We start from the raw sequence: 23,896 nt of genomic DNA, 5'->3' as shown, positions 1-23,896 counted from the left end.
TACCGTCTACATCCGCGTTAGTCGTTACACGCTAATGTGCTTGTGGCGAGCTGCTTTCCCCGCAGATTTAACGTCCCATCTACCAACCCCATGCTTCCTGCTTCCTGCGTCCCTCGCTTATAAGCCACCGCCGCCCTCCTCAACTCATACCTTTTTGCTACTTCCAAGCTTCTGCTGCCATCAACAACTTTTTGTGCAACACCAGAAGACTCGCAAATACCGCAGATTGCGTGGCCACTGAGGAATCAGTACCGGAAAACCATCATCCTTCAAGATGCCTACCGCAACAGAGCGCATTCACGCCCGTAAGCTACTGTCCATCCTCAGTGTATGCAACTATTCGTTTGTGCTGACATTTTCTCTAGTGAACCCCTTCTCCAAGAAGGAGTCTCATACTGCCGCTTCCATCACCACCTACAAGGTGTTGACTATTCTGAGTTGGCTCTTGGCTTTCGTCGTCACTCTCTACTACACGGTCAATGAGCCCCACGATGGCTTCACAATTCGGAAAAGAATTTGGGACCAGAACTACCTCTACCGCACTGCCTTCACTCTGAACTCCACAATCATCGACATATACTGGTAAATCCCGTCTCGTCCTTTCAGGTGTGTGGCCTTTCTAACATGGTCCAGGGTCGTTCTCTTCATCCTCCAAATCGGCTACGTCGGACACCTCTTCTCGAGCAACAGCGACTATGTCAACGCCGCCGCCAGCGTTGGATCGCACTTCATCTTCAACAACCTTCTGCACTTCGCCTTTGTCATGTTGTTCGTGCGCTCCCACTTCGGCTGGGCTGAGTTCATCCTGATCGTCAACTTTGCCAATCTGTCGTCCCTCTACTTCCGCCACAACACGTACCCTCGCTTCATCCACTGGCCTGTCGTTTCCGCTCCTCTGGCCTGGACGTTCGTGGCTATCTACTGGAACGGCGCCATCATGGTTCCCCACCCCCACAACCTGGTTGCTCGCATCTTTGGCAACATCTTTATCTGGTCCATTCTGGTTTACGGAGGTTTCTTCATCGTCACCTACAAGGTAAGAGCGAATTTGCGCCTAAGATGCTCCAAAATTCACTGACTGATCATGTTTTAGGATTACACCATGGGCTTTTCCCTCAGCGTCCTATCCGCCGCCATTGGCGTTGCACAGTTCGGCCGCCAAGTCATTGCCTTTCAGTGGATCTTTGCTTTCACCATCATGGCCGTGCTGTTCGTCTCGACTCTCGTAATTGCCTACCCGGCTGCGACTGGCAAAGACTACCCGTGGAGGAGCCGCACTGCCGACTCGGAGCGCGCTCCCCTTCTTGCCGATGACCAGTAAATGTCATTATGTTCGCATTGGAGGCTCGATACCGAAGTTTGCGCAATGGCGTATTCTCGCTCCAGAAGCACCCCTCACTGTACGGGAGGAGTTCGAGCTGAAGTGTGATTAGAAGCCGCCCATGACAGTTATGGGTGACAAAAAAGTCGCTTTCGTTCTGAAACTGCTGCGACAATTGGTTCTGTTTTCGGTATGGAGTGTACATGGCATTTTTAATGGCCATGCATGCGAAGGACAGCGCACTAATTCCCCATGTTTTCATTCGACTTAGGGAGGAGAGGACGGGGAGGAATGACGTAGCCACGGTCTTATCGTTATCGTTATCGCTTTCGAGCCTTCTTATCGGTTTGAACTATCTTAAACCTTACATGAGCTACCTAAGGTAGTGGCGAGGTATCTACCTACCTTAGCTTAGAGCTGAAGGTGGAACGGATTAAGGTACCTCGAACCCCCTGGCAGTGAATCTATCAATTGTCATTGTTGCAGCTTGAGTTTACGGATGCCAATTGAAGATCTCCACCATTTTTTTGATACCCAAACTTGTTCCTCATGCTGCCGCCCAAGAGGTTTCCTTTCCCTCTGCAACTAGGGACTGACTTGTGTCAAATCTCCCGCATCTACCGCATTTTGGCCAGCGACAAGGAATCCAGATTTCTCCGTCGCATCCTCACCAAGCATGAGCGCCTCGCGATCCCTGCCGTCCTGAAGTCGGCCGACGCATCAGCGACGCCGTCCGAGATTTTCAAAGATGACGACTTCCAGGCGCTGAAGAAGCGCAACCCGCTTTTATGGAAGAAGGCTAGCTTCCTAGCTGGCAGGTAAGCTTTCGTTCCCGAGTTCATCTCTCTTCCCGGTCAATTGAGAGAGAGAGCGCGAGTGTGCGAAAGCTCACGTCTTCAAACCCCCCATGATTGTAGATTCGCAGCCAAGGAAGCGACATTCAAAGCACACCCCACGAGAAACCTGACATGGCACGACATCACCATTGCCCGGAAGCAATCCGCGCAGCTAAAGGATATTGAGGAGCGGAAGAAGGCCAAGGAGCAAGAAGAGAAGCCCAAGAAGCAGGACGAGGAGCAGAAAGAACTCGAGGCCAAGGAGGCAGAACCGACCGCATCAACCCCCAACGGAAGCGGCCCGCCCATCGCCATCGTGCGCAGCATACACGAAGGGATACCCGGGCAGGAGGTGCTGTTATCCATCAGCCACGACGGAGACTACGCCACGGCCGTGTGTCTGGCCTTTGAGGCCCAGGGCGAAGGCTACCCGAGTCGTAAGCTGCCCGAGGAGCGCAAGGAGAGCAAGAAGTGCGACAGTCCCCGCGACACCGAGGCTGAGAAGGAGAAGAAGAGCGCGAAGGCGGCGGAGGCGGCTATGGAGGCCGAGGTGAGCTACGAGGAGTTTGAGGAGTTTGAGGAGTTTATGGCGTGGCGGGCGTGGAAGGCCAAGGCTAAAGAGCAAGGGAAGACGAATTGTGGGAAACGAGTATGGCGAGGGTGAGGGCTGAGAAGAAGAAGAAGGAGGAGGAGGAGGAGGAGGAGGAGGAGAGGAAGGCCGAGGAGATGAGTGAGGCGATGGCTGCTGAGAAGGATGATGACGTTAAGCAGATTTACGGCGTCACGGTTTGAAGGGGCTATGAGGAGATTCCCTAGATAGAGAGATGGCAAAATGTGTATTTGTAGAAGGCTATGTCATGGGACTCGATGTAGGTGTAGGTAATTCTGTATTGTAGGCTCTCGTTCTATGACATTGTAAATATCAAGACCCAAGGCGGTCGCTTGCCACTTTTGCTCTCGCCTTGCTCGATCGACGAGTCCAACTCGTTTCCCCAATTGTCTGTTTCCTTTACTGGAGCGCTGTCACATGGGTATGCATGCAATCAAGTTACGATACCCCCTTCCCAAAAATATGGGATGTGGTTGTTATGTCCACACTTTGGAATACGAGTATGAATATGTGCCGGCTCGTCCATGTGCCTACCCGCGCAATTCCTCTTCCCCACCACCTCATGTCAAACAGCCTTGAGGAAGCCACTTAAGCCCGCCGCACACTACCTTACCACATGTCACATCTTCTCTTTTCCTTTTCTTCCTTTCACGTCCGCGCAGGGCGCTCAGGTAGGGTTTTTTTTATTTTCTTCTTCTTCTTCTTCTTCTTCTTCTTCTTCTTCTTCTTCTTCTTCTTCTTCTTCTTCTTCTTCTTCTTCTTCTTCTTCTTCTTCTTCTTCTTCTTCTTCTTCTTCTTCTTCTTCTTCTTCTTCTTCCTCTTCCTCTTCCTCTTCCTTTTGAACCACACGAACCTCCATACCCCTACAACAACAACCAAAAAGCAGGTCAACCCCACCAGCAACACACAAGGACACCAAAAAGCTCCACCTCTCTGAGCCCACCCACCACAACAGGCCCCCCGCCCAAGCCGAACCCGCGCGCACAGCGGACTCACAGGACAGGACACTCCACTAAACCGCAAGCCCATACAGCGGCACGCCCACCCTACCTCATTGGACGACACGAAACATAGGCCCCGACTTCCGCCCCTCGCTTCAACAGAAAATAAGATCCTGGCAGGCCGGCTGGCCTAATGGCTAAGGCGTCGGATTCCTATGAGGAATACAAACTCATCCGAAGATTCTGGGTTCGAGTCCCAGGTTGGTCGTCGGTAATCTGAACACAGATTACGAGTAATCAATCTTTTGTCTTTTTTTTTTGGTTTCTTCTTAGAACACCTTTCCAATCAAGTTTACCTTCTTTGTCATTCACAACGGTATTCCTTGTCTTATATAATCTTTACCCCTTTAGTCGTGTCGTATTCCGAGGGATCCGCGCATGCATCAATCACTACCTTACACCCTCTTCTCTTCGCATCAAGGGTAGTTGGTCACTTTATCTCGACGCGACTTGAGCTTCGCGCACCTCTACTGATATCCCCAAAGCTCTTTGCAAAGACTGCAACCCGTCATTCAATCAGGCTCAATTAAGGAGCGAACAACGACAGGTCAGGCAATCGCGTCTTCAGTGTGCAAACTCATCAATGCCAACCAAAACTGAAGTCTCTACCCATTTTATCACCAAGTCATCACGGCATGTCATACAACAACACCGCCCAAAATAAGAGGAAAACAATCTGAAATTTAGGGTATCAGTGTATAAGTAGTATCTGCAACAACAAAGTAATCCACTCCTTTCAATGATTTCCACGCCCACTACCACGCCGGGTACTTCTTCTCGAGCAAGGAAAAGTCGGCAATGATGCCACACACTCTTGACAACTCGCAATCAAGACGGCCTCTACCAATTCTCTCTTGACACAAAAGAAAAGGAAGCAACCCCTACCATCAGGGAATTGTCAATGTCCTCTATTCATCCACCCTCGCTCTCACAGGCATCAGCTCACTAGGTCTCAACCATGAGCTGCTCCCCTTCCTCCAATAACTCCGTGACCTTCTTCAAGTTACCAATAAGGCTGCGTCCAAGACCGACCAGGAGCAGCTTCTCTGCGTTGGCGGGCAGGCCAAGGTACGTAGGCGGCTCGCGCTCCGGCAGCTTGTGGATCCAGGCCATAAAGTCCGACAGAGAGGTACCCGACGGCACAACGAGGCTGCCCTCTTGGTTCTCTGTGCCCTCAACGAGCTTGTGTCCGACGTCGTAGGCAGATGGCGTCAAGAACGAGTGCACCAGCTGGTTCAGCTGCTTGAAATCTCCCTCGTTATCAATCTTGCCACCGTAGGTTTCCGTGACGAGGTAGCGGATCATCTCCCAAGGGATGCTCTGAGGTGCAATGTTCGTACGGGTGCCGGCAGCGTTTTCGATCCAGGTGTCAATGATGAATGCCGAGCATTCGTACTGAGCAGGTTAGCTTATGCATTCCATGTTCACTTCGATATAAGACTTACGTCACTGTCATTGAATTCCCAGAAGCCCTTCCATCCCAAGCTTGGAGCGTAGCGCAGACGCTCTTGCACGACTGCATGCAAGAAGGCAAGAAGCAGATACAATCGCGTGCGCTCCACGGGTGCCTTGGCACCTCTCGTAGACAAGGAAGACATGGAGTCCTTCATGTTGGCGCGCACACCGGCGGGCTGCTCGTACATGAGAACTCTGGAGGCGCGCAGCAAGTTGACGGGGATCTTGGGACTCGACTCCATTGACAGGAAGAGGCGGAACTCGGAGTGGGGGTTGAGCGACTCCATGCGCTTCTCGAGACTCTGCAGCCATGTAGGCGCGAGATGCACGTTCTTGACCAAGACCCAGTTGCCCAACTGCGCGGCGTTGTTGATGGCCTTGTCGGCACTCGCGAGGCCCTCGTTGGAACCCATAGCAATGTTGGTGCATTTGACGCGAAGCCTCTCAACGAGGTTGTCCACCTTGTAACTGGCATCGAAACCAGGGCTGGAGACCAGAGAAATCGGTCTAGTGGCGGGAACCTGGCTAACAGTCTCCTTGAGATCCTCGACGACGTCAAAAGTGTCGGAGCCAAAGACCAGAGTGACAAATCGCTCGGCAGCGGGGACGAAGCGATCGAGACGGAACAGCTTGACGAGGAGCAGAGATTGTAGAGCCTGGTCAAAGGCCTCCGTGCTGTCGTCCCAGATCTGAGGAACAAAGTTCTCGGCAAGCTCCTCAGTCAGGAATTTGTCCCAGTCGGCAGACGAAACAGCGTCAAGCTTGTCCTTGAGCACGCTCATGCGGCCAGCTCGGGTAAAAGCCTCCTCCTTGGCATCCTTGTCGGTAGAAAGATCCTTGCCTTCCACGCGATCATCAAGGATGATGTCGATCAGCGTCTTGTCCATCTTGTAGGGCGAAGCTTGCGCAAGCAGCATGGCCAGCGTGATCCGGTCCTTTTGGAGCAGGCCGAGCGCAGTCCGCTTGAAGGCGGTGATGAACAGATCCTTGACAATGATGTCTCGCCGAATGTTGTGGTTCATCTCGTTGGCGAGATTCTTGTTACCATGCAGGACAGAGTGGAAGATGTCGAGGAAGTACTGGAGCGAGAACTGGTAAAAGTGGTTGAGGTAGTGGAGCTGCTCCAGCACAGCAAACACAGTGCTGCAAGAGCGGGCAATGATGCTGTACTGCTGGGTAATCTCTTCGACTTCTGCCATGACGCCTTCGGTGTTGCTCATCTTGTCAGAAATTTCCGCAGCCTCCGTCTTCAATGTCTCCAGGGTCTCAATGACGTTGTCGTCATCGAGAATATTTCCGCGGGACTCGTTAAGAGCTTGCAAAAGACGCTTCTCCAACTGTCGCAGATGAATCTTGAACTCTCCCTGCAGCTTAATAAGGTTGGATCGCCGCTCGTCGACATCTGGTCTCTCAGACTTCAGTACGTCATTAAGGGACTGGGTCTGGAGACTGCTCTGGGTGACCGTGAAATTGACAAATGTGGTTCGGGAGCAGATATCAGGAGCAAAGGTGGCCGACGGGTCGCGGGTCGACAGATAGATCTTGAAGGATGGCGAGAAATCGATCTGCTGCTTTCCAAGCTGGATAAGGACACGACCACCAGTCTTCTGGTATTCCTTGTTGAGGACGTGGTTGAGGATGGGATCGAGGTATTCGGCATCCTGGATGAGGATAGGGTTGCCGAAACGGAGGGAGCTCTCCAATTGCTTGGTGAACGAGTCATCCAAGAAACTGGTGACTGTCAAGCGACGGTCCTTGCTCTCCTTCTGCAAGAATTCGGTGACTCTGCCGGAAGGATCGATGATGAGAGGGTAGCGGTTGAATCGCTTGAGGACGATGGCGTTCTCCGTGCACAGATCGTCAACCGGCAGACTGTTCTCCTGCCAGCTGAGACGCTCATCAGCAGTCGACAGGTACTCGGTGACTGGGTTATGTTGCTTGTATAGCACACCGGACAGCTGCAGCTGGTGCAACCAGTCATCCATCATGGACTTTCGGAAAGTTTGATCGTAAAGACCACTGTAAGCGAGGAAGGCTGCCGCGACGAGGACATCGCCAACGAGCGTGCTGATCTGGGTCTCGAAAGACTTGCTGCCCTCCTCCCAACGGACTCTCTCAGACGAAAGACTGTCGAGTAACTTGACACTTCTGTCGACCTTAAACTGGACCTTTGACATCTCAGACTTGATGGCTTGCGTCTCGCTAATGAGCGCAGCATACTCCGTCTTGTACTGGGCGATGCTAGACTCGAGGGTATTGATGGTGTTCTCCACAGCCTTGGCCTCGGCCTTGGTTTGCAGAGCGGTCTCCTCGAGCGCATCGACTTCGTCCCTCAGAGGACCAACACGATCGAGAATCTCAGAGTACAAGACCTGTGCCTCGACCCATTGTACCAGAGGACCACAGGCCTTACTGGCACGGTTGACTTTGTCGAAAGTGAATTCAGGGATCGACAAGAAGTCATTGCGCATCTTGGTACGCAGAGCCTTGGTCATTTGGCGTTCATTGTCAAAGTTGACAATGCTGGCAATGAAGTCATCGCGACGGATAATACCTTGGATCGTTCGCCAGTCGTTGACCTTGTGACCGAGCAGGGCACAGACGGATTCGAGGGCCAATCTGACACCCTGGGGCGGGTTACCCATGGACCGGACTTCGGTAAGATGTTGACGCTTGATGTTGCTAACACTGGCCTTGGCCTCTTCAACGGCGGGTTCAGCCTTGGCGAGGTCTTCCAGCACAACCGTCCTTCGCGAGGCCACCTCAGCTTCTTGTTTCTCGAGTGCGACCTGAATCTCCAACGAGGTGTTCTTTCTCTGTTCAGCCTCTCTCTGGTCTGCAACCATACGCTGCAGCTTCTCGTTGGCCTCGGCGTCCTTCTTCTCGAGCTGAGACTTCTTCTCGGCAAGGCTGACCCTCAGATCGCGAACCTTGTCGACAGTGTCTCTAAGCTTCTCGAGACCAACATTGAGATGGCGCTGCTGCTCCTCCAGATCCTCGCGCTTCTCGTTGTAAAGCTTGACATACTGCGCAACGAAATCCAAGAAGTGTCTGGGGGTAAGGAAGGTGACCTTGCCTTGCTGCTTGAAGAGCTTGGTGTTGAACCTCTGGAGGGAGTAGTGGATGTAGACCATGGAGTTAACAATGGTCTCGCGATGCGTAGGGGGAAGGCTGAGGGCGCGGTACGCCACGGGGATAGTATCAGGCGCCTGGAAGTTGGGTCGATCAAGGTCCATGGACTGGGTGAGCTCATGACCGACTTGGAAGAGAGCCTGATCGGACCAGTCTCCGAACCAGTTGAGAACGCAACGGTTGAACAAGGCAGGACTGGTAGCAGCCTTGGATCCCAGACCACCCTCTGGCGGGTTCATGGTGAACACAACATGCAAATTCTTGACAATCTGTTGCGTGAACCACTTGTACAGCTCCTCAGGCGAGTCGAGGTGCAGGTTTTGTCGTTGAGCACCCTCCTTGCAAGCTGTCATGAGCGCGGCGAACTCGTCTCCCTCGAATAGACCGGGAACCTCGGCGTTGGCGAGCAGAGTATTCATTCTTTCGAGGAAACCCGAGTCCAGAACGTTGGCTTCGTCCATGATGAAGCAGATCTTCTCGCCCTTGCAACCGCAGCGCCTGAGAACATCGCGTAGATCGTCGTCAAAGTCTTCGGCAGAGTACTTGCCGTGGACCTTGATTTGGAAGACCTTGAGACCGTTCATCCAGGCCACAAAGCGCGAGAGCGTGGTCTTTCCACTACCACTCACACCGATGAGGATAAGATGGCCCTGGGGTTGTCTGAAGACACGATCAATGCGGAGCACGTGTTCCAAGACATCATTGAAGAGAATGAGGGGTACGTCAACCTCTTCCTCACAGAACGTCTTGAGTCTGGCCTTGACAAAGTCTCGAAGCTGCTCTCGGTCGACTGGTACGTAATTCTTCGACAGCCAGTTGGAGAAGAGGATGGGACCACCAAGTGCCTTTTGATCATCGATAGTAGGGAATAGATCAAGAGCAATGCGTCGGACTGCGTCATCGGTCCATTGGCGCTCGTCCTCAGCGACGAGACGATCTTGGAAGAGGCGGAGAGCTTCGTGCGCCCAGATACGGACAAGTCCCTCAATGGACAACGTCTCCAGAGGCCTGATGGCTTCGTAGATACCGCGCACCCATCTAGTGAGTTCACGAGGACTGTAGACATAGTGAGGCTGAATCTTGGGCGTGAACCGCTGTTGCGACTCAAGATACAACTTGACCATAGCCTGCGTGAGTGGCTCAGAGTAGCCACGGAGGGATGGGATAATCTTGAGAACAGCCGAATTGAAGGTGCCGTAAATCTGGAGCAAGGAAAGCTCTCCAGGATAGTCGACCATGATGAGAGGAGCATGGCGAAGGAATCTGGCACCCAATGGTGTACGACCAGCGTCCGTCGGAGGGTTACAGGCACCGACAAACTGGATACGGTCGAGAGTGACCCAAGACTTGTCCGAGGTTCTCCAGAAACCATTGTGCTCAACGAGCTGGCGCAAGAAGGAAATGGCTCTCTGTGTTCCGTACTTGTCGGGGGCAGGCAAGTTGATTTCATCACAGAAGATGACCAACCATCTACCAATCTGTGTAGGCGAAAGCATGACTCCGTTCAACGTCTTCTTGTACTCGCAGTATTGCTCAAAGGTCTTGATAAGAAGGTCGGGAGTAGTCGCGCTGGAGAAGTTGAGGCCAACAACCTCCATGTTGGGAAGCTTGCGAAGAGCGCTGAAGAGCGTCATCGTCTTACCGGAACCGGGAGGACCGCAAAGGAGCAGCGGCTTATGCTCAGCCAACCAAGAATAGAGAACATCCTCATGACGCACTGTATCAAGAGTAGGAATGACCACGTCTGTCTGAGTGACGGAGTGAGTATTGACTTCAATGGTCGGCACCTGGTTCTGCCACGGCGTCCACTCGGCCTGCGGAAGAGACACGTCGAAATCGATGAGCGAGCTGCTACCATCAAGAGGCGGGTTGCCGAAACTGGCCAGTCCGCCAACGGCATCTCCAAACGCTTTGCGGTCGTTGAGAGGGCAGTCACCAGTGAGGGCCCAAACTAAAGCGAGGAGCAGCTTCTTGGCAATATAGGCTTCAACCTGCTCAGGGTCTAGGGGGAAGTCAGAGTGCTGAGCGTTGTACTCAATCATGTCGCGGACTGCCTTGTTCAAGAGCGAGAACAGTGTGTTGAGAACGCGAGCGACAGTGAAGTCCATAATGTGGTTGTAGCTCTCGGCTTCCTTGAGAGCAGCTGTGAGGAAGTCCTCCCCGGAGAGATAGGCGTTGAGCAAATCGGCGACTTGAGACTGAACGGCCAGGGCCTTGGCAGGGCTCTGTCCAGCTGCGACGCTGTCTTCGTCCAGGTCCTCGAAGGGCTTGGAGCGGAGCGTGCCGAGGTAGTGCTCAAGCATCATCATTGGCGTAACGGTGTCCTCGCTGAACCAGACCATACCGCAACGACTGACCGTGGCGAGGGTGGCATACTTCAACGTCTCCACCTCGAACATGATGCGGACGTTGGCGGGTAGGTTGAGACGCTCACCGTTGGGAAGGGTGAGAAGTTTGTTGTCGTCCAACACACTGTTCAAATTCTCAACCCATTCGGGGTCAACGTCACCGTCGAAGACGATCCAGTGGCGCTTAGAGTCCTCGCCTCTGAGATTGTCCACAATCTTTCGCAGAATGCTAGTGAACAGACCATCCGTCCACTCACGCGTGGTAGAGTCGAGGTTTCCGTAAAGAGCCTCCTTGGACATGACCTTGGAGTCAATGACGTGCTGCACGCCCTCGACACCCTCGACCTTCTGGAGAGCGTCGAGCAGAAGAGTCCATGCAGCAGACTTGCCGGTGCCGGAGTTACCAACCATCATCACACCATGGTGGATCTTCTGAATCTGGTAGAGTTGAAGAACCTTTGTCATCCAGGTGTCGTTGACCACTAGCTTTCTCTCGTCTGCGAGCGTTCTGATGGCGTCCTCGAGGGCCTGCAAGTTGGCCGGTACGTACTTGACGCCAGGGAAGCAGTCCTCTTCGACCTCGCCAAGGATCTCCACATCGCTCTTGATAAGTTTAGGGGCGATAGTTTCGCGGATGCTCTGCACGATAATTTCGGGCTCAACAACCTCCTCAGCGCCAATGCTGCCATCACTCTCTACAAGCCTTGCACGCTTAAGACCTCCGGAGCTGACGAGAACACTCTTCAGAGCACGAAGACCAAAGTCGTAGTGAGCTTGCTTGGAAAGTCTCGCGGCGCACTGGTCGAAGAAAGGAACCGTGTGCTTTGACAACTGCTTGGCCTGGTTGAAACCTTGAGAGTACAGCATGACTTCGGCAATAAGCTCCTTGTCAGGCTTAGACATGGCAACGCTGCGGAACAACTTCTTCAAGTTGTCGGGAAGGTTGGAACGGCCAGCATAGCCCGGGTTCATGGTGATGAAGATACCAGTGTTGGCGTTGACATGGAGCTGGCGCCCAACCAGTTCGGTCTGGGCCTTGTCGTCTTCGGCTCCCTTCTTCAGGCCAAGCTGAATGTTTTGGATTTGCTGCGAGACAGCGGATAGAATTCTCTCCTCGAGACGGTTAAACTCGTCGAAACATCCCCAAGCTCCGACCTGGCAAATACCGAGGAAAATACGGCCCATGGCCTGGAAATCGAAAGTGTCGTCACAGCAGAAGACCAAAGTGAAACGACCAAGCTGGAGACCAAGGGCCTTGACTGATTCCGTCTTACCCGTTCCGGCTGGACCGTAGGGAGACCCACCCAGTCTTTGCTCGAGGGCTTGTGTGAGAGTTAGGAAGCATCGGTCTGTAAGAGGTGTTCTGACAAGGCGTTCCGGAACTCCCAGATACTCGAAGCCGTAGCTGAGCTTGGCATTGGCCATCTTCACCTGCAGGCGATTGGGGAAGTCGCCTTCGGGAGTGTAGACGTAGCGCATCTGGAGAAGCCACCAGTAGTGAGCAGGCGAGGTTGCGTTGAGGCTGATGAGTTTCTCGATGGCGTCGCGCTGGTGCACACATTCGGTGATGAGCTGTTCGCACTTCTTGCGCTGAATGACCTCAAGATCACCCAGAACGGTATCGGCGAGGAGGCGAAGCACTTGCACCTCGAGCTCGTAGAGAGATTGCAGTGACTTTCCTCCGTCAACGAGAGACTTTTCGACGGATGTGGTCCAGACGACTTGTGTTGCCAGAACGACAATCTGACTGGGAAAGGCTTCCATGAACGCATCCATCGCCTCCTTGTCGATCTTCTCGGATTCAAAGATTGGAGTATACTGCTCGACAGCCTCCGCGAGGAGCTCAGCCAGCGTGTTCTTCATACCACTCTCCAGGAGAGCCAACCAGTCGTTGATCTTGGGCGTTTTGGCGAGGGAGATCTCTTTCTTGAGACGCACAGCCTCGCCCTCCTTCGAAGTGAAGCCAGAGATGATAGTCTCATCGTCCATAATCAGTCCGGACAGACCAGCAAACATCTTCTTGAAGTGCTTCGCGATACGCAGGGTGTCGTTGCTGTTACCGATCATCTCGAGGAGATCTTCGTCACCAACGAAGTAGAATCTAGGGAAAGAGACACGCTCCTTCTCAAGGTATTCACCAAGAGCCTTTTGGATCTTGTTGAGGAGTTCAGCCAATCTCTCGAGAGACTTCTGGACGTTGGGAATAGTCAAGACATCGAGTACGTAAGGCTGCTTGTAGACCTTCTTCATGACAGCAGAAAACTCGCTGTTGATGTTCTGGAACCTCGAGGACTCTACTGGCAAAAGATGCTTGATGTCGGCATTGCCAGTGAAGACACCCTCAAGGTAGACCCACTGACGCTGAACATCGATCCAGACGTCAAAGAGGACATGCACTCTGTTGAGCTTGTCTTCCCAGGAGGACGCCTCCTCCTCGAACTCCTTATAGTAAGGCGAGTGCTTCATGGCTTGCAATGAGTTCAGGTTTTCGCTGCACTTGGCGAACAGATCGTCCCAACCGCGAATGAGACGGCACTTGTTCTGGTAGTTGACGAGCTCCAGCCCATAGTTAGACCACGTCTCGCGGACTTGCTTCAGGAACTCCTCCAGGGCCATCTCACCCTGCGCCTGAGCAATGATGTCCCTGACAATGACCTCGGTAGCGACGAGATTGAGGTCCCAAACATCGCCAAGAGTCATCGACACTGGTGAGTATCGCTTGCCAGGCTTGATCTGCTTGTAAATCTTGGTCCAGTGGCGGTCTCGAATGGCCTCGGACTTGAGGTCAGAAAGAATGGTGTTAACCTTGAGCAGACTGCGAAGGATAGTCTGCACGTGCTCAAAGGCGGCATATTGTCTCATGCGACTAGGCATCTCCTTGGTGCTCTTGATAAGGTCGTCAATCTTGGACCGAATCTTTCTGGGTTGGACAGCAGTCCACAAGACCTCTCGCGTCTCGTTGAGACTCGCCCAAATGGTGGACAGGTTGGACCAAACGGACTGGAAGTCCTGGACTTCTTCCAAAATCGTACCGAGAGAGGTGTCCGCGGATGTAGGAATATCGAGAGCCTCTTTTGCCTTGGCCACCATTTCAAAATCGGACTGCAGCTTAGAGATTTTGGTCTCGAACGTCTTCAACGTTGCGGTGGCAACATCAGGCTGAGTGGTGCCAGAGACGGGCTTCTCGTCGTTCCATTGCACTGCGACCTCGGCAATCCTGTCGTTGACAATCTTGTCCTCGGCAATGATCTTGGATCGCAGGGCGTCAGTCTGGTCCTGGACGATCTTGGACTTCTTTTCCAAAATCTCAGTAAGAGACTCCCACGAGCTGTCAATCTGCTCGATATGAAGCCAGTCGTTGGGGAATTGGTAGCGCTGGCGCACGAGGGTAGACTGGCCCTGTCTGAACATGTCGATTTCAGGAGCCCAGAGCTTGACATTACGTCTGCAAGCCTGCACAACAGTAATAAATTGCACGGCTTGTGCAGTCGAAGATGCATCGAGGCCCTGGCTCTCGAGATCGCGACGAGCCTTTTCAATCTCGGCGTGGACCTCACGCATACGGTTTCCGAGTCTGCTGGCGAACTTCATCAAGATCTCGTGCTGCCATTGGTCGTACTTGGCATTGACCTTTGTCTGAACCTGATCGTAGTCAATCGTGATATGGCCGAACTGCCGGCTGACTTCTTGCGTGTCAAAGGTCTGGCGCGTCTTTCTGATCTCCTGGAGCAACTGCAACCATCTCGCAAGCTGGTCTCCGAGAGCCTCGTAAACCTGTTCTGACTGAAGATCCCAGAGGGACTGGAACTGCAGCCACTTGTCGACGTAAGAGCCGATCTCCTGTAATTTCTTCTCGACAGACACGTATACGCGGCTGAGTAAGTCGGTGCAATCGCTGGGAAGGTCGTCAAAGTGCGGTTCGTCCAATGTGGTAGTCGTCAAAGTCATTTGGTATCGCGTGGCTTTGATCTTCTTGAGATTGCAGACGATTCCGAGCCACTCGTGGAGTTGAACGAACCAGCTCGAGCGGGAGTATTCCAGTGGAGGGTCCAAGTAGATCACTTGATTCCGCATGGACAGCTCGAGAACCAGACGCTTTATTGTAGGTCCTTCTTGTACAGCCTCTTCGCCATTCTCAGTCACTTGTTTACGGCGCCCATCGTCGAGATAGTCGTCCTCAAAGGCATTAATCCAAGCCAGGATGGCGTCTTGCAGACGAGTAAGAAGCACCTCCTTGAGCTTTTGGTTCATCATGTCGACCCAGTACGGCAAGTTGACGTACTGCTCCAAGTTAAGCTGATCGACGGCAGTCTGGATGGTCTCTAGACGTGAAGTGAAGGCGCTGGCCTCGTAGGGGCAAGTGTTGAGCTCAATAAGCGCCTTCTCCACGGTCGCGTGGATTGACGCCAGTGAAGCGGTCTTGGCCTGGAGCAAGGACACGGCCGCGGCAAACTCTCGAATGAAAAGGCTGTGCTTGCTCTCGGATGGCTTGGAAAGCCCAAATTCGGATACGTTGGGCAAGGTAGCGTTGTTCTTGGTGGAGAAGAAGATCTCGTGAGAGTTGACAAATGACTCCCATCGAAGAGGAACACCTCTGGACACCAGAGCATAGACGTCGTTCCTGTATCCATACACAAGCACGGCTTCCTCGCCCATCTCGGAGATTTGACGCATGGTCTGCGAAAAGGTACGAACGCTCTCCATGAGACTGACTGCGAAAGGGTAGACACGCTTGGCATCCTTGGACACATTGTTGATTGAATGAGGAACAGCATAGTTTTGCCACATGAGGTTACGTGTCTCTTTGAAGAGGGTGATGACCTGAGGATCAAAATTGACCATGAGTTCGTAGCTGTTGCCCGTCGATCGCTGGCGACGAATATCAAAAAGGAAACCAGAAATAGAGATTTGGCGGCGCTGAACATCGTCGAGCCAAGCCTTGTAGATGGTCTGCGTGTCCAGCTTCTTTCGGAAGAGATTGCTCTCGCTCTGCAGCTTCTGACCTTCGGCGTGGATGGCCCACTCGGAACCCAGCACGTCCTCGACCTTCTTCATGTAGTTGTCGAGCTGATGCTCAATTTGTCGCGCCCAGATAATGGCACCAGAAACAGGCGGCAGATCACGCAACTGAGCCATGGCGTGAGCCTCAGAGTGGCCATACTGTTGCTTGAAGCGCTCGTGAAGGCCGTGGATGGCTTGTTTCACGTGCTCCATCAACTGGTTCTGGTACTCGGCAATAGCACCACGAATTTTTGGGCGCACGAAAAGAGCGTTGAACTTGGAGAAGACGCGGAACATCTCGTTGGCGTTCTTTGCCGTCGCCAGGCGGTCTCTCAGGCGCGCAATGATGGAGTTTTCAACCCGGGAAGTCCGCTCATTGTACATGTTCTCAGCCTTGGCCCATCTCTCGGTGCCCTCAGGGGAAACATCCAAGAGGTCGACGTTCTTCAACGCCTCCCAGGCCTGCTTGACTTCTTCGACGGCGTCAACATCGCCCATCTCTTCAACAACGACTACGCCGTTGGTATTGGTCGTTTCTGTCAAGCCGCTCACAGTAGCCTTGGGACCGAGAACATTGACAATGGTCCGCTGCAGCTGCTCGTGGTTGTCGCGAAAGGTGCTGACGTACTTGAGACGGCCTTGAAGCTCGGCATGCTTCGGGTTGACCTTGATGGGAATGAACTTCTCGTTTCTCCTACGCGTTACCTCACGCGCGACATTGGTAAACTCCTTGATGCTTTCATCCCATGTAGTGAAGATGTCGTCGCTTGCCTTCATAATGGCCTTGAATTCAGTGTAGTCGAGGTTGACAAGCTCGGTACCGGGCAAAAGTCGGTGCAGCACCTCGTCCAAGTCTCCAGAAATAGCTTCGACCAAAGGGAGGGCTCTCCGAATGGGGTAAGGGCAGATTCTGAGCTTCCTGTTCAGGTGGCCAAAGATCTGCACGATAGCGTCCTTGACCTTGGACAGATAGGTGGCGGAAAGCAGTTCGTCGAGCGGAAAGTCTCGCATGAGCTGGTTGTACTTTTGCACCTTTTCCATGGCCTCCTTCAAGCCGGTATCGGCCGTGAAACTGACAGTCGCCTGGAAACGCTTGGCGTGCTTGAGAATCTCAAGAGTCAGGAGGACTCCCTCGCTACGGAGCTGTCCTTCGATGCCCTCCAATGCAGACTCCATCGACAGCCAAAAGTTGACCTCTTGACTGGCCGTGAACTTAAAGTCTTTAGCGCTGTCGGCGGGGTCCCTGGTCATCCTCGTAATGACCTGAATCGACTTGATCCAGCTGTTCACATTATTCTGCAAGCTGTTGAGGAAGGTACTGTCGGAGAGCACGGTGCCCGGGATGAGATCGAGTGTGGGTTTCGAGTGTCGCGAATCGGCCTCTTCCAGCGCGTTTTGTACCATTGTATGGAACATGAGGGAGACCTCGGGAATTTCGACATTCTGCTGGAGATGAAGCAAGCTCAACTCCAAGTCGTTCCATCTCTTCTTGGTGACAGGAATTCCAGTCTTGGAGTCCACATCCGCCCTGCCCCTGGCGCCATTGGTGATTTGGCTCCGGGTGTTGGCATCAAAGTATGGCGCCAGCGCATTATGAACATAAGAGTGCAGGATTTCGAAGGGCGAAGTAGAGGGGCCTTGCTCGCCGGCGGTGGCATTCAAGGTCGCAGGGCCTGGGAGATTAGTCAAGAGTATCTGAGAAGTGAGCGGCAGCGAGGGGTCGATCGGGCCAGGGCGCTGCTTGAGCAGCACGAGGCATGACACGGTCGTGGGAGACGAAGAGATCTCGGTCGTCAGGGAGTATGTGTAGGATGGAGACTCTACACTCAAGCGGTTAGCGGTGCCTATGCAAGTCGGAGAGGGTTCTGCCTCGCGCGGGTTGAACGAACTTGAGTCGTCGGTTCCATTCTGTATCGTGGATACGGGCAAGATGTCTTTCTGAATGTATAGGGCGTTCGGGGTATCGGTAGCGAAGCGGGTGCAGCGCTGGACAGTATCAGAGTAGCGGTGCTTGTGAAGCAAGCTCCCGGGGCTTTCGAGGTCCTCGTTGGTCGCTCCGAGAGCTATCTGGCAGACCAGAGCAATGTGGTCGAGAACGCGGGTCGGATCGATCGAGGATTCGGCGGTGGGCGAGGCGACGCCGTTCGCGCCCGGGATCGGGGTGGAGGCCACCTCCATGGCGGCTCGGGGTATGTGGTATGTGGTTTCGGACGAAGAAGGACGATATTTACAAGGTCGAGGTCGGCATCATCGTGGGTACGACGAATAGACGGTAACGTAGGTGAGCGGACAGTGTGTCTGTCGGGTCAAAAAAGGGCAACCTCAGGGGCGATGACTGTCGGCCGCGAGTTGGACGAGTCGTGATGAGCCGGGGAGCGAAACGAAGAGAAGCGAGAGAATGGAAGATGCTAAAGGAGAGTTGTGGTATCCTTGAGTGGAACGAGGAAGTGATTATCGCGTTTAGGAACCGAGATGTGCTCGTCGTCCCGTTGTCGTCGTCTGGTAGTGGGTGGTTATTTGCGGCAGCGGGTTTGATGCGCAGCGCAGATTCCGGGGGTTGTCGTGGGATGAGTCTACGAAATGCAACTATGTAATAAGGTAGGTAGGTCGGAGGTGAGGTGCCCGGTCTTCTGCAAAGCAATGTTGACTTTCCAGACGAATTACTGGAGAGTCCCCGGACGGGTTGACTTGTCCACGGGTTCCACTTTCACGTTCGTTTGGGAACTTCTTGTGCAAGTGCAATGGAGCATTCCCGCGAGTTGTGTACAATTACACAGGAAACGGCGGGAAAAGGTACATTGCTCCAGGGCGGTGGTCCTTTCCTTTCCCTGAGATCCAATGTCTGCGAGTTTTAACGCGACCAGGCAGGACCCTTGTCGCGACAGCATGTGTCAGGAGGTTTGCTGGCCACTCAAGCTCAGGTACGTAGACTGTACGTAGACTGCCCGGAGTATCCACCCGGGACTATGGGAGTCTTGTGATTGGCTGTATCCTCTGAGTCTGCCGAATCAAAGCTCCGATCTACCGCGACCAAATTCTCTTTTTTTTTTTTTTTTTTTTTCGCTCCTGTGCTGGCAATGCATGCTGCCAAAGGGGAATAAGAGGAGCCCAGACACGCTGGCCAGGACACGTCCCGTCTGTACATTTCACCTGCACCACTGACACCAGGCATAAATCTGCATCAGGGTCCCCTCCCTGTGCATGTCTACATTTCGGGACAGGAAACAGTCAGCAGCAGCAGCAGCAGCAGCAGCAACAAGCCCCTCCCTTCCCCTTCACTGGTGGGCTTGCATATCTGTACCTCAGAAACAACAGCTGTTCTTTCTTCACATGCGCATGTCTTAGGTAATGCAGCCAACGACGCGTCTAAATACCTAAAGGTACCTGGCCTACAACTACGGAATACAGAATACCCATCAACACTTCTGCCTCAAAGATCGAGAGCAGCATGATAAAAATGAGATGGTCTTCCGCTCCTGTTCTCTTCACAACTCGCCATCACCTGACTACCTATCACTAGAACCCCCTGGTCCGTTTGGATGGCTACCAGTACGAAAATGGCCATCCAATCTGCCACATCCAACGCCCACGCCCACTATCCTTGGGATCCAAAATTACTCTTAAAATCGCCTCTTAATTAGCAGCGACCCCTGGATAGCTCGAGCTTGAGCTGCAGCTTCCCGCCCAGCCCGCGCGCGCCCTTGCCCCACTACCTTACCACTACTTCGCCTTTCACTTTACTTTGTTCGATATTTGACCTCAAGATGCTGTTCATTGCCGCATTGATATCCCATGTCGCGTTCCTTCTGATTGCTACTTGCCGCCGTCAAGCTGGCTTTCATATATCCGTATGGCCTACGGAGTCTCCGTCTCTACATATTCGACGTTCCCGACGCGACTTCCCGCAGCCTGTCAATGTCACGTAAAGTTGCATCAAGTAACATGGTCAAAAGTCGAATGCTTGCTTCAGTCATGTTCGCGATAGTTTGCTGGTTGAATCCCACCCAATGCAACCCCGGACTTCCAGATAAACAGAAAGAAAATAATAAAGGACAAAAAACTGCCTGATGACCCCAGCCTCTAATGGGACCGACCTCAGAACACAACCAATAATCGACTCCGCCCCGTTCAAACACCTGTTTCCATCCTGCCTTGCACTTTCGGCATACCGACGGCCATGCTTCCGCGATGCAGAAAGGAAAGCATCGTACAAACCCCTTCTCAAACCAGTTTCCCGATCCCGATCATGCAAGGATACCCTCTGCCAAATCCCATCCGTCCACGGCCGCACACTACGTGCCGTTGTTTCCAGACCCTTCTGGGCCACCGAGCCGCTCCCGTTGAACCATGACCCGTTGGTTGCAAATGTCGATGAACATTTCAAACCTTTCAATGATCTGGTCCTTTTCCACCAGCTTCTTCTTCAACTCGTCCACCTCTTTTTGTTTGTCCTCCTTGTACTTGTCAAAATCCTCGCGTGCCTTGGCGAGTTCCTTTCGGAGATCTGCCCGAATCCTCTCTTCTGCCGTGGGGTGTGGTTTGCTATATATAGCCGGTCTGTTCTCTGCCAATCCCGTAGCCACCTTTTGCGGGTTGCGATTGATTGCCGCTCTGGCATTGTAGATGTCGCGAGGGAGGAGGGGAACGTGAGGATTTTCGCCTTGCAGTATCTCCAGTGTCTCGTTCACACTAACCCCTGTCGAAGAGTCAGCGGCTGCTCTTTCTCGTGGTGTTGTCTTTGCCGGCTCACCATTCTCCTTGAGAGCTTTGACGGCGGCCACCATCTTGCTGTCTAGCTTGCGAGCTGCTGGGTGGAGGAGCGGGCTTTCGCTAGGGCCGTGGTTGTGTTGCAGATGCTGAGGATCCGGTCGGTATCGAATCGTCCACTGGGTCCGCTGCTCGATGGCAAAGAAGCCGAATTGGCAGTCGCATTTACGCGATGACGTCTTGCGCTTGCGGAATTCGGGGCTGACGCGACTCGGAGGCTTGCCTGCCCGGTCACACACGAACAGAACCTTTTTGAGCCCAGGAACTGTCTTCTTGGAGCGGCCAATGACAATTGCGTAACCGACTGACGTGCAGTATGCGAGAACGCTCTTATGCACCGCCTCCAAGGTTGGGAAGCTGCCTCCCTCGGGAGGAGCAGACATCATCTCTCCCATTGGCGTCCGAGGAACGAATGGCGCCCCATCAACCATCTTTGGCTCAAGGGAATCATCACCCTCGGCCAGGGATGCATCGACCTCCATACTCTCCCCATGGTGATCGCTAGCCTGGGCAGGCGTCTCGGGTCGGGCCTGGGCAGGCTGCTGAACCTGCTGCTGGACTGGAGAGGCCTGGGGCACTTGTTGGGCCTGCTGGACTTGCTGGACTTGCTGAGGCACCTGCTGGACCTGGGTAACCTGCGGCAGCTGCTGCTGAACTGTGGGAGGCGTAGGCTGTGACAGAGTCTGGGCTTGAGGGGTATGCTGCGGCACGATCGGCTCAGACTTGATCTGCTGCTGCTGCTGCTGCTGCTGCTGCTGCTGCTGCTGCTGTTGTTGAGCCTGCTGCTGAGCCTGTTGCTGGGCTTGTTGCTGAGCCTGCTGCTGAGCTTGCTGTTGAGCCTGCTGTTGGGCTTGTTGCTGGGCCTGCTGCTGGGCTTGTTGTTGCGCCTGCTGTTGCTGTTGCTGTTGCTGCTGCTGCTGATGGAGACTGTGCTGCTGGCTCAGCTTTTGTTGCTGGCTAAGAGTTTGCTGGTGTTGCTGTTGCTGCTGCGCTAGGGTCTGCTGTTGACCCAGGCTCTGTTGGTGCTGTTGATGTTGTTGCTGGTGGTGTTGCTGCTGGTGCTGTTGGTGTTGTTGATGTGCCTGGTGCTGCTGCTGGTGCTGCTGGTGTTGATTATGCTGACCCAGACCTTGCTGCTGGCCGAGTCCCTGCTGTTGACCCAGACTCTGCTGATGGCTCAAGCCCTGCTGTTGGCCGAGGCCTTGCTGGCTGAGGGCTGACTGCTGACCGAGACCTTGGTGTTGTCCCAAGCCTTGCTGCTGACCGAGGGCCTGTTGATGGCTGAGGCTTTGTTGACCTCCCAGGCCCTGCTGTTGACCCAAGCTCTGTTGTTGACCGAGTCCTTGTTGCTGACCGAGGCCATGCTGATTGCCTAGAGGGAGGAACAGATTGGGCCCGCCTTGGCCCATCTGCTGCCTCTGGGGCGGCCCCCTCTGGCGTGCTCCCAGGGCGGCGGCATTGGGGACGTGGCTCGGGGGACGCGAGGTTCCGTTGACGTTGCCATTGACGGGCGTCGGTGTCTGGAAGAGGTGATGAGGATATTGAGCCTGGGGCGGCTGCTGAGGCGTGTATGCTTGTTGTTGATAAGGGGACGCGTTATGAGGGCCTGGCGATGGTTTTTGGGCAGGATTCGCGTGTTGCAGGGGCGGGAAGCCGCCTGGGCCGCCGTGACTTCGTCGGAGGCTACCCGGCTGGGGAAAGGCGAGGCCTGGATGGCTGTTTCCCGACTGCCCCAGACTCGACATTGTGTGCCGAGAGAAGGGTGGTCGAAGCCTTTGATGGAGATGAGGGAGGGAGGGCGAGGAGGGCGAAGAAGAAGGAGCGTGAGGTCGGACGTGTGCGTGTGTATGAGGGTGAGGGGGGAGTCGTTCACCCGCCGAGGCGAGGCGAGGCTTCGGGGGAGAACGTGTCTGGCGAGGGTATCGTCAGAATCAACGGATGGAGAGTCGCGTGGAGTTTCGACTTTGGACGTCGGAGTCGTTGGCTCAAAGTCGTTGAGCCTCCGCTATCGTAACCCGAATCCCAGAGATGCTCAAAAGGATGCAACAAACGAACCCTTGAATGTGGTCTGGGGGTGTCGATAATGGGATTGGGGGGAGGGAGAGGCGTGGAGTGTGTGTGGGTTCTGGGAGGTGTGCACAGAAAAGAAGGGGGAGAGCAAACATGCGAGGTGTGAAGGGTGGTGTGCGAGGAAGAGAAGGGCGGCGGACATGGAAGAGACCTGGGCGGATTGGGGGGGGGGGGGAGGACGTGGACTTGGACTTGGGACTTGGGACTTGACACCAAGGACCGTGTCAAGTCAAAAAGGACTGGCGGCAGCAGCAGCAGCAAAGCACACAGAAAGCCAAAGGGCGATGGGAAAGAACAGTGAGGACCAGGAGGGGGAGACAGGGAAGGGGAAGCCTAAGGTAAAGCTGAAAGGCGACCGGGAGAAATTTTCTGTGGCGCGGGCCTTCTCAAGTTTCCTCAAGGTGCACCCGAACTATTTTTTTTGGGCGGGCGCGCATCAAAGAGACGAAAGGGACGGGGCGGCGACGGCCAAAGTCAAGGGAAGGACCTGACGCCTGAAGGGTTAGGATCGGGACTGGAGCCTGAGGAGTCAAGACTTGAGGGGGAGACCCCACCCCCTTTTGCCCCCCTTGGAGGCTTTGGGCCAACTGGCATTGGCTGGAGTGGCACACAACACGTGACTATTAGCCCAGCGGTGATGTCATTAAGAACGGACAGAGCGGCCCCCCCTTTTCTTCCTCATTGTTGGCTGTGCCGACTTCTTTTTTTAACCGCCTGCCTGGCAGTGCTGGCGCTCGTCAGCGCGTGAGAGAGAGGGGAAAAGGGAAAAAAAAAAAAAAAAAAACAATAACAGAGCCAGAAAGGCAACGTGTTTCGTCAAGGGTGAACACGAGAGCAGCAGAATATCGGATTAAAGAACTTGCGCGCGTTCAGCCGGATCAAAGCGCAGACGCGGGATGGGAGAGGAATCCACAGTGGTGCACATCTACAATTGAGGCTCAAAAGATTGATTGATCTTGACTACTCCCTACAGGTACTCCATCCACTACGGCATCCAGGTGCACGTAGGAATAAGAGGAGGGTGACAGCTCCTGGCGTTTACCCACGTCCCCGAACAGAGGCGTGAGATTGGAAAAATCGCAAGATGGCGGGAGTGTCCGAGTGGGTGGGAAAAGGTGTCACTTGAGGGCTCCAAAAGTCATTTTGCGCTGGCTCGACACCTCTCTGATCTGACAGCTGAGGCGTGCTGCGCTGCGCTGGACGCGACTTGATGGACTTGCTTTTTTCTATTCGCACTCCTTAGAGGCAAGGCTGATTAGATAAGCCACCCATAAGGTACCCAGGTATTCGATGGACCATCACTGCACACCTCAGGTATCCAGATTGCGCTTGTACCCCCTTTTTTTGCAGGTACA

At 53.9% G+C, this 23,896-nt stretch overlaps 5 protein-coding genes across 5 annotated transcripts; 3 read left to right on the top strand and 2 right to left on the bottom strand.

Moving 5' to 3' along the window:
* Window positions 1–274: 274 nt before the first annotated feature.
* CPAR01_11049 (ATP synthase F0) lies at window positions 275–1,321 on the top strand (the record flags this gene model as incomplete). Its single annotated transcript, XM_060495308.1, has 4 exons — window positions 275–305; window positions 366–582; window positions 634–1,036; window positions 1,094–1,321. 4 exons carry the CDS (start codon window positions 275–277, stop codon window positions 1,319–1,321), a joined length of 879 nt encoding a protein of 292 aa, XP_060345656.1.
* Window positions 1,322–1,870: 549 nt separating this feature from the next.
* Window positions 1,871–2,949, top strand: CPAR01_11048 (uncharacterized protein; the record flags this gene model as incomplete). The annotated part of the gene is made up of 3 exons (XM_060495307.1): window positions 1,871–2,139; window positions 2,239–2,757; window positions 2,817–2,949. The coding sequence occupies 3 exons, from the start codon at window positions 1,871–1,873 to the stop codon at window positions 2,947–2,949; spliced, it is 921 nt and encodes a 306-aa protein (XP_060345655.1).
* Window positions 2,950–4,713: 1,764 nt separating this feature from the next.
* On the bottom strand, window positions 4,714–17,882 carry CPAR01_11047 (dynein heavy chain; the record flags this gene model as incomplete). Its single annotated transcript, XM_060495306.1, has 2 exons — window positions 4,714–5,163; window positions 5,214–17,882. The coding sequence occupies 2 exons, from the start codon at window positions 17,880–17,882 to the stop codon at window positions 4,714–4,716; spliced, it is 13,119 nt and encodes a 4,372-aa protein (XP_060345654.1).
* A 2,114-nt stretch (window positions 17,883–19,996) lies between these two features.
* On the bottom strand, window positions 19,997–22,216 carry CPAR01_11046 (uncharacterized protein; the record flags this gene model as incomplete). Its single annotated transcript, XM_060495305.1, has 2 exons — window positions 19,997–21,115; window positions 21,968–22,216. 2 exons carry the CDS (start codon window positions 22,214–22,216, stop codon window positions 19,997–19,999), a joined length of 1,368 nt encoding a protein of 455 aa, XP_060345653.1.
* A 465-nt stretch (window positions 22,217–22,681) lies between these two features.
* On the top strand, window positions 22,682–23,032 carry CPAR01_11045 (uncharacterized protein; the record flags this gene model as incomplete). The annotated part of the gene is made up of 1 exon (XM_060495304.1): window positions 22,682–23,032. One exon carries the CDS (start codon window positions 22,682–22,684, stop codon window positions 23,030–23,032), a length of 351 nt encoding a protein of 116 aa, XP_060345652.1.
* Window positions 23,033–23,896: the final 864 nt, after the last annotated feature.

The sequence above is a fragment of the Colletotrichum paranaense genome, assembly GCF_030867605.1.
Source record: "Colletotrichum paranaense strain IMI 384185 chromosome Unknown Scaffold_9.1, whole genome shotgun sequence".
Taxonomy (NCBI): domain Eukaryota; kingdom Fungi; phylum Ascomycota; class Sordariomycetes; order Glomerellales; family Glomerellaceae; genus Colletotrichum; species Colletotrichum paranaense.
Note: the sequence above shows the minus strand (reverse complement) of the source record. Positions and strands in the feature narration are given on the sequence as shown.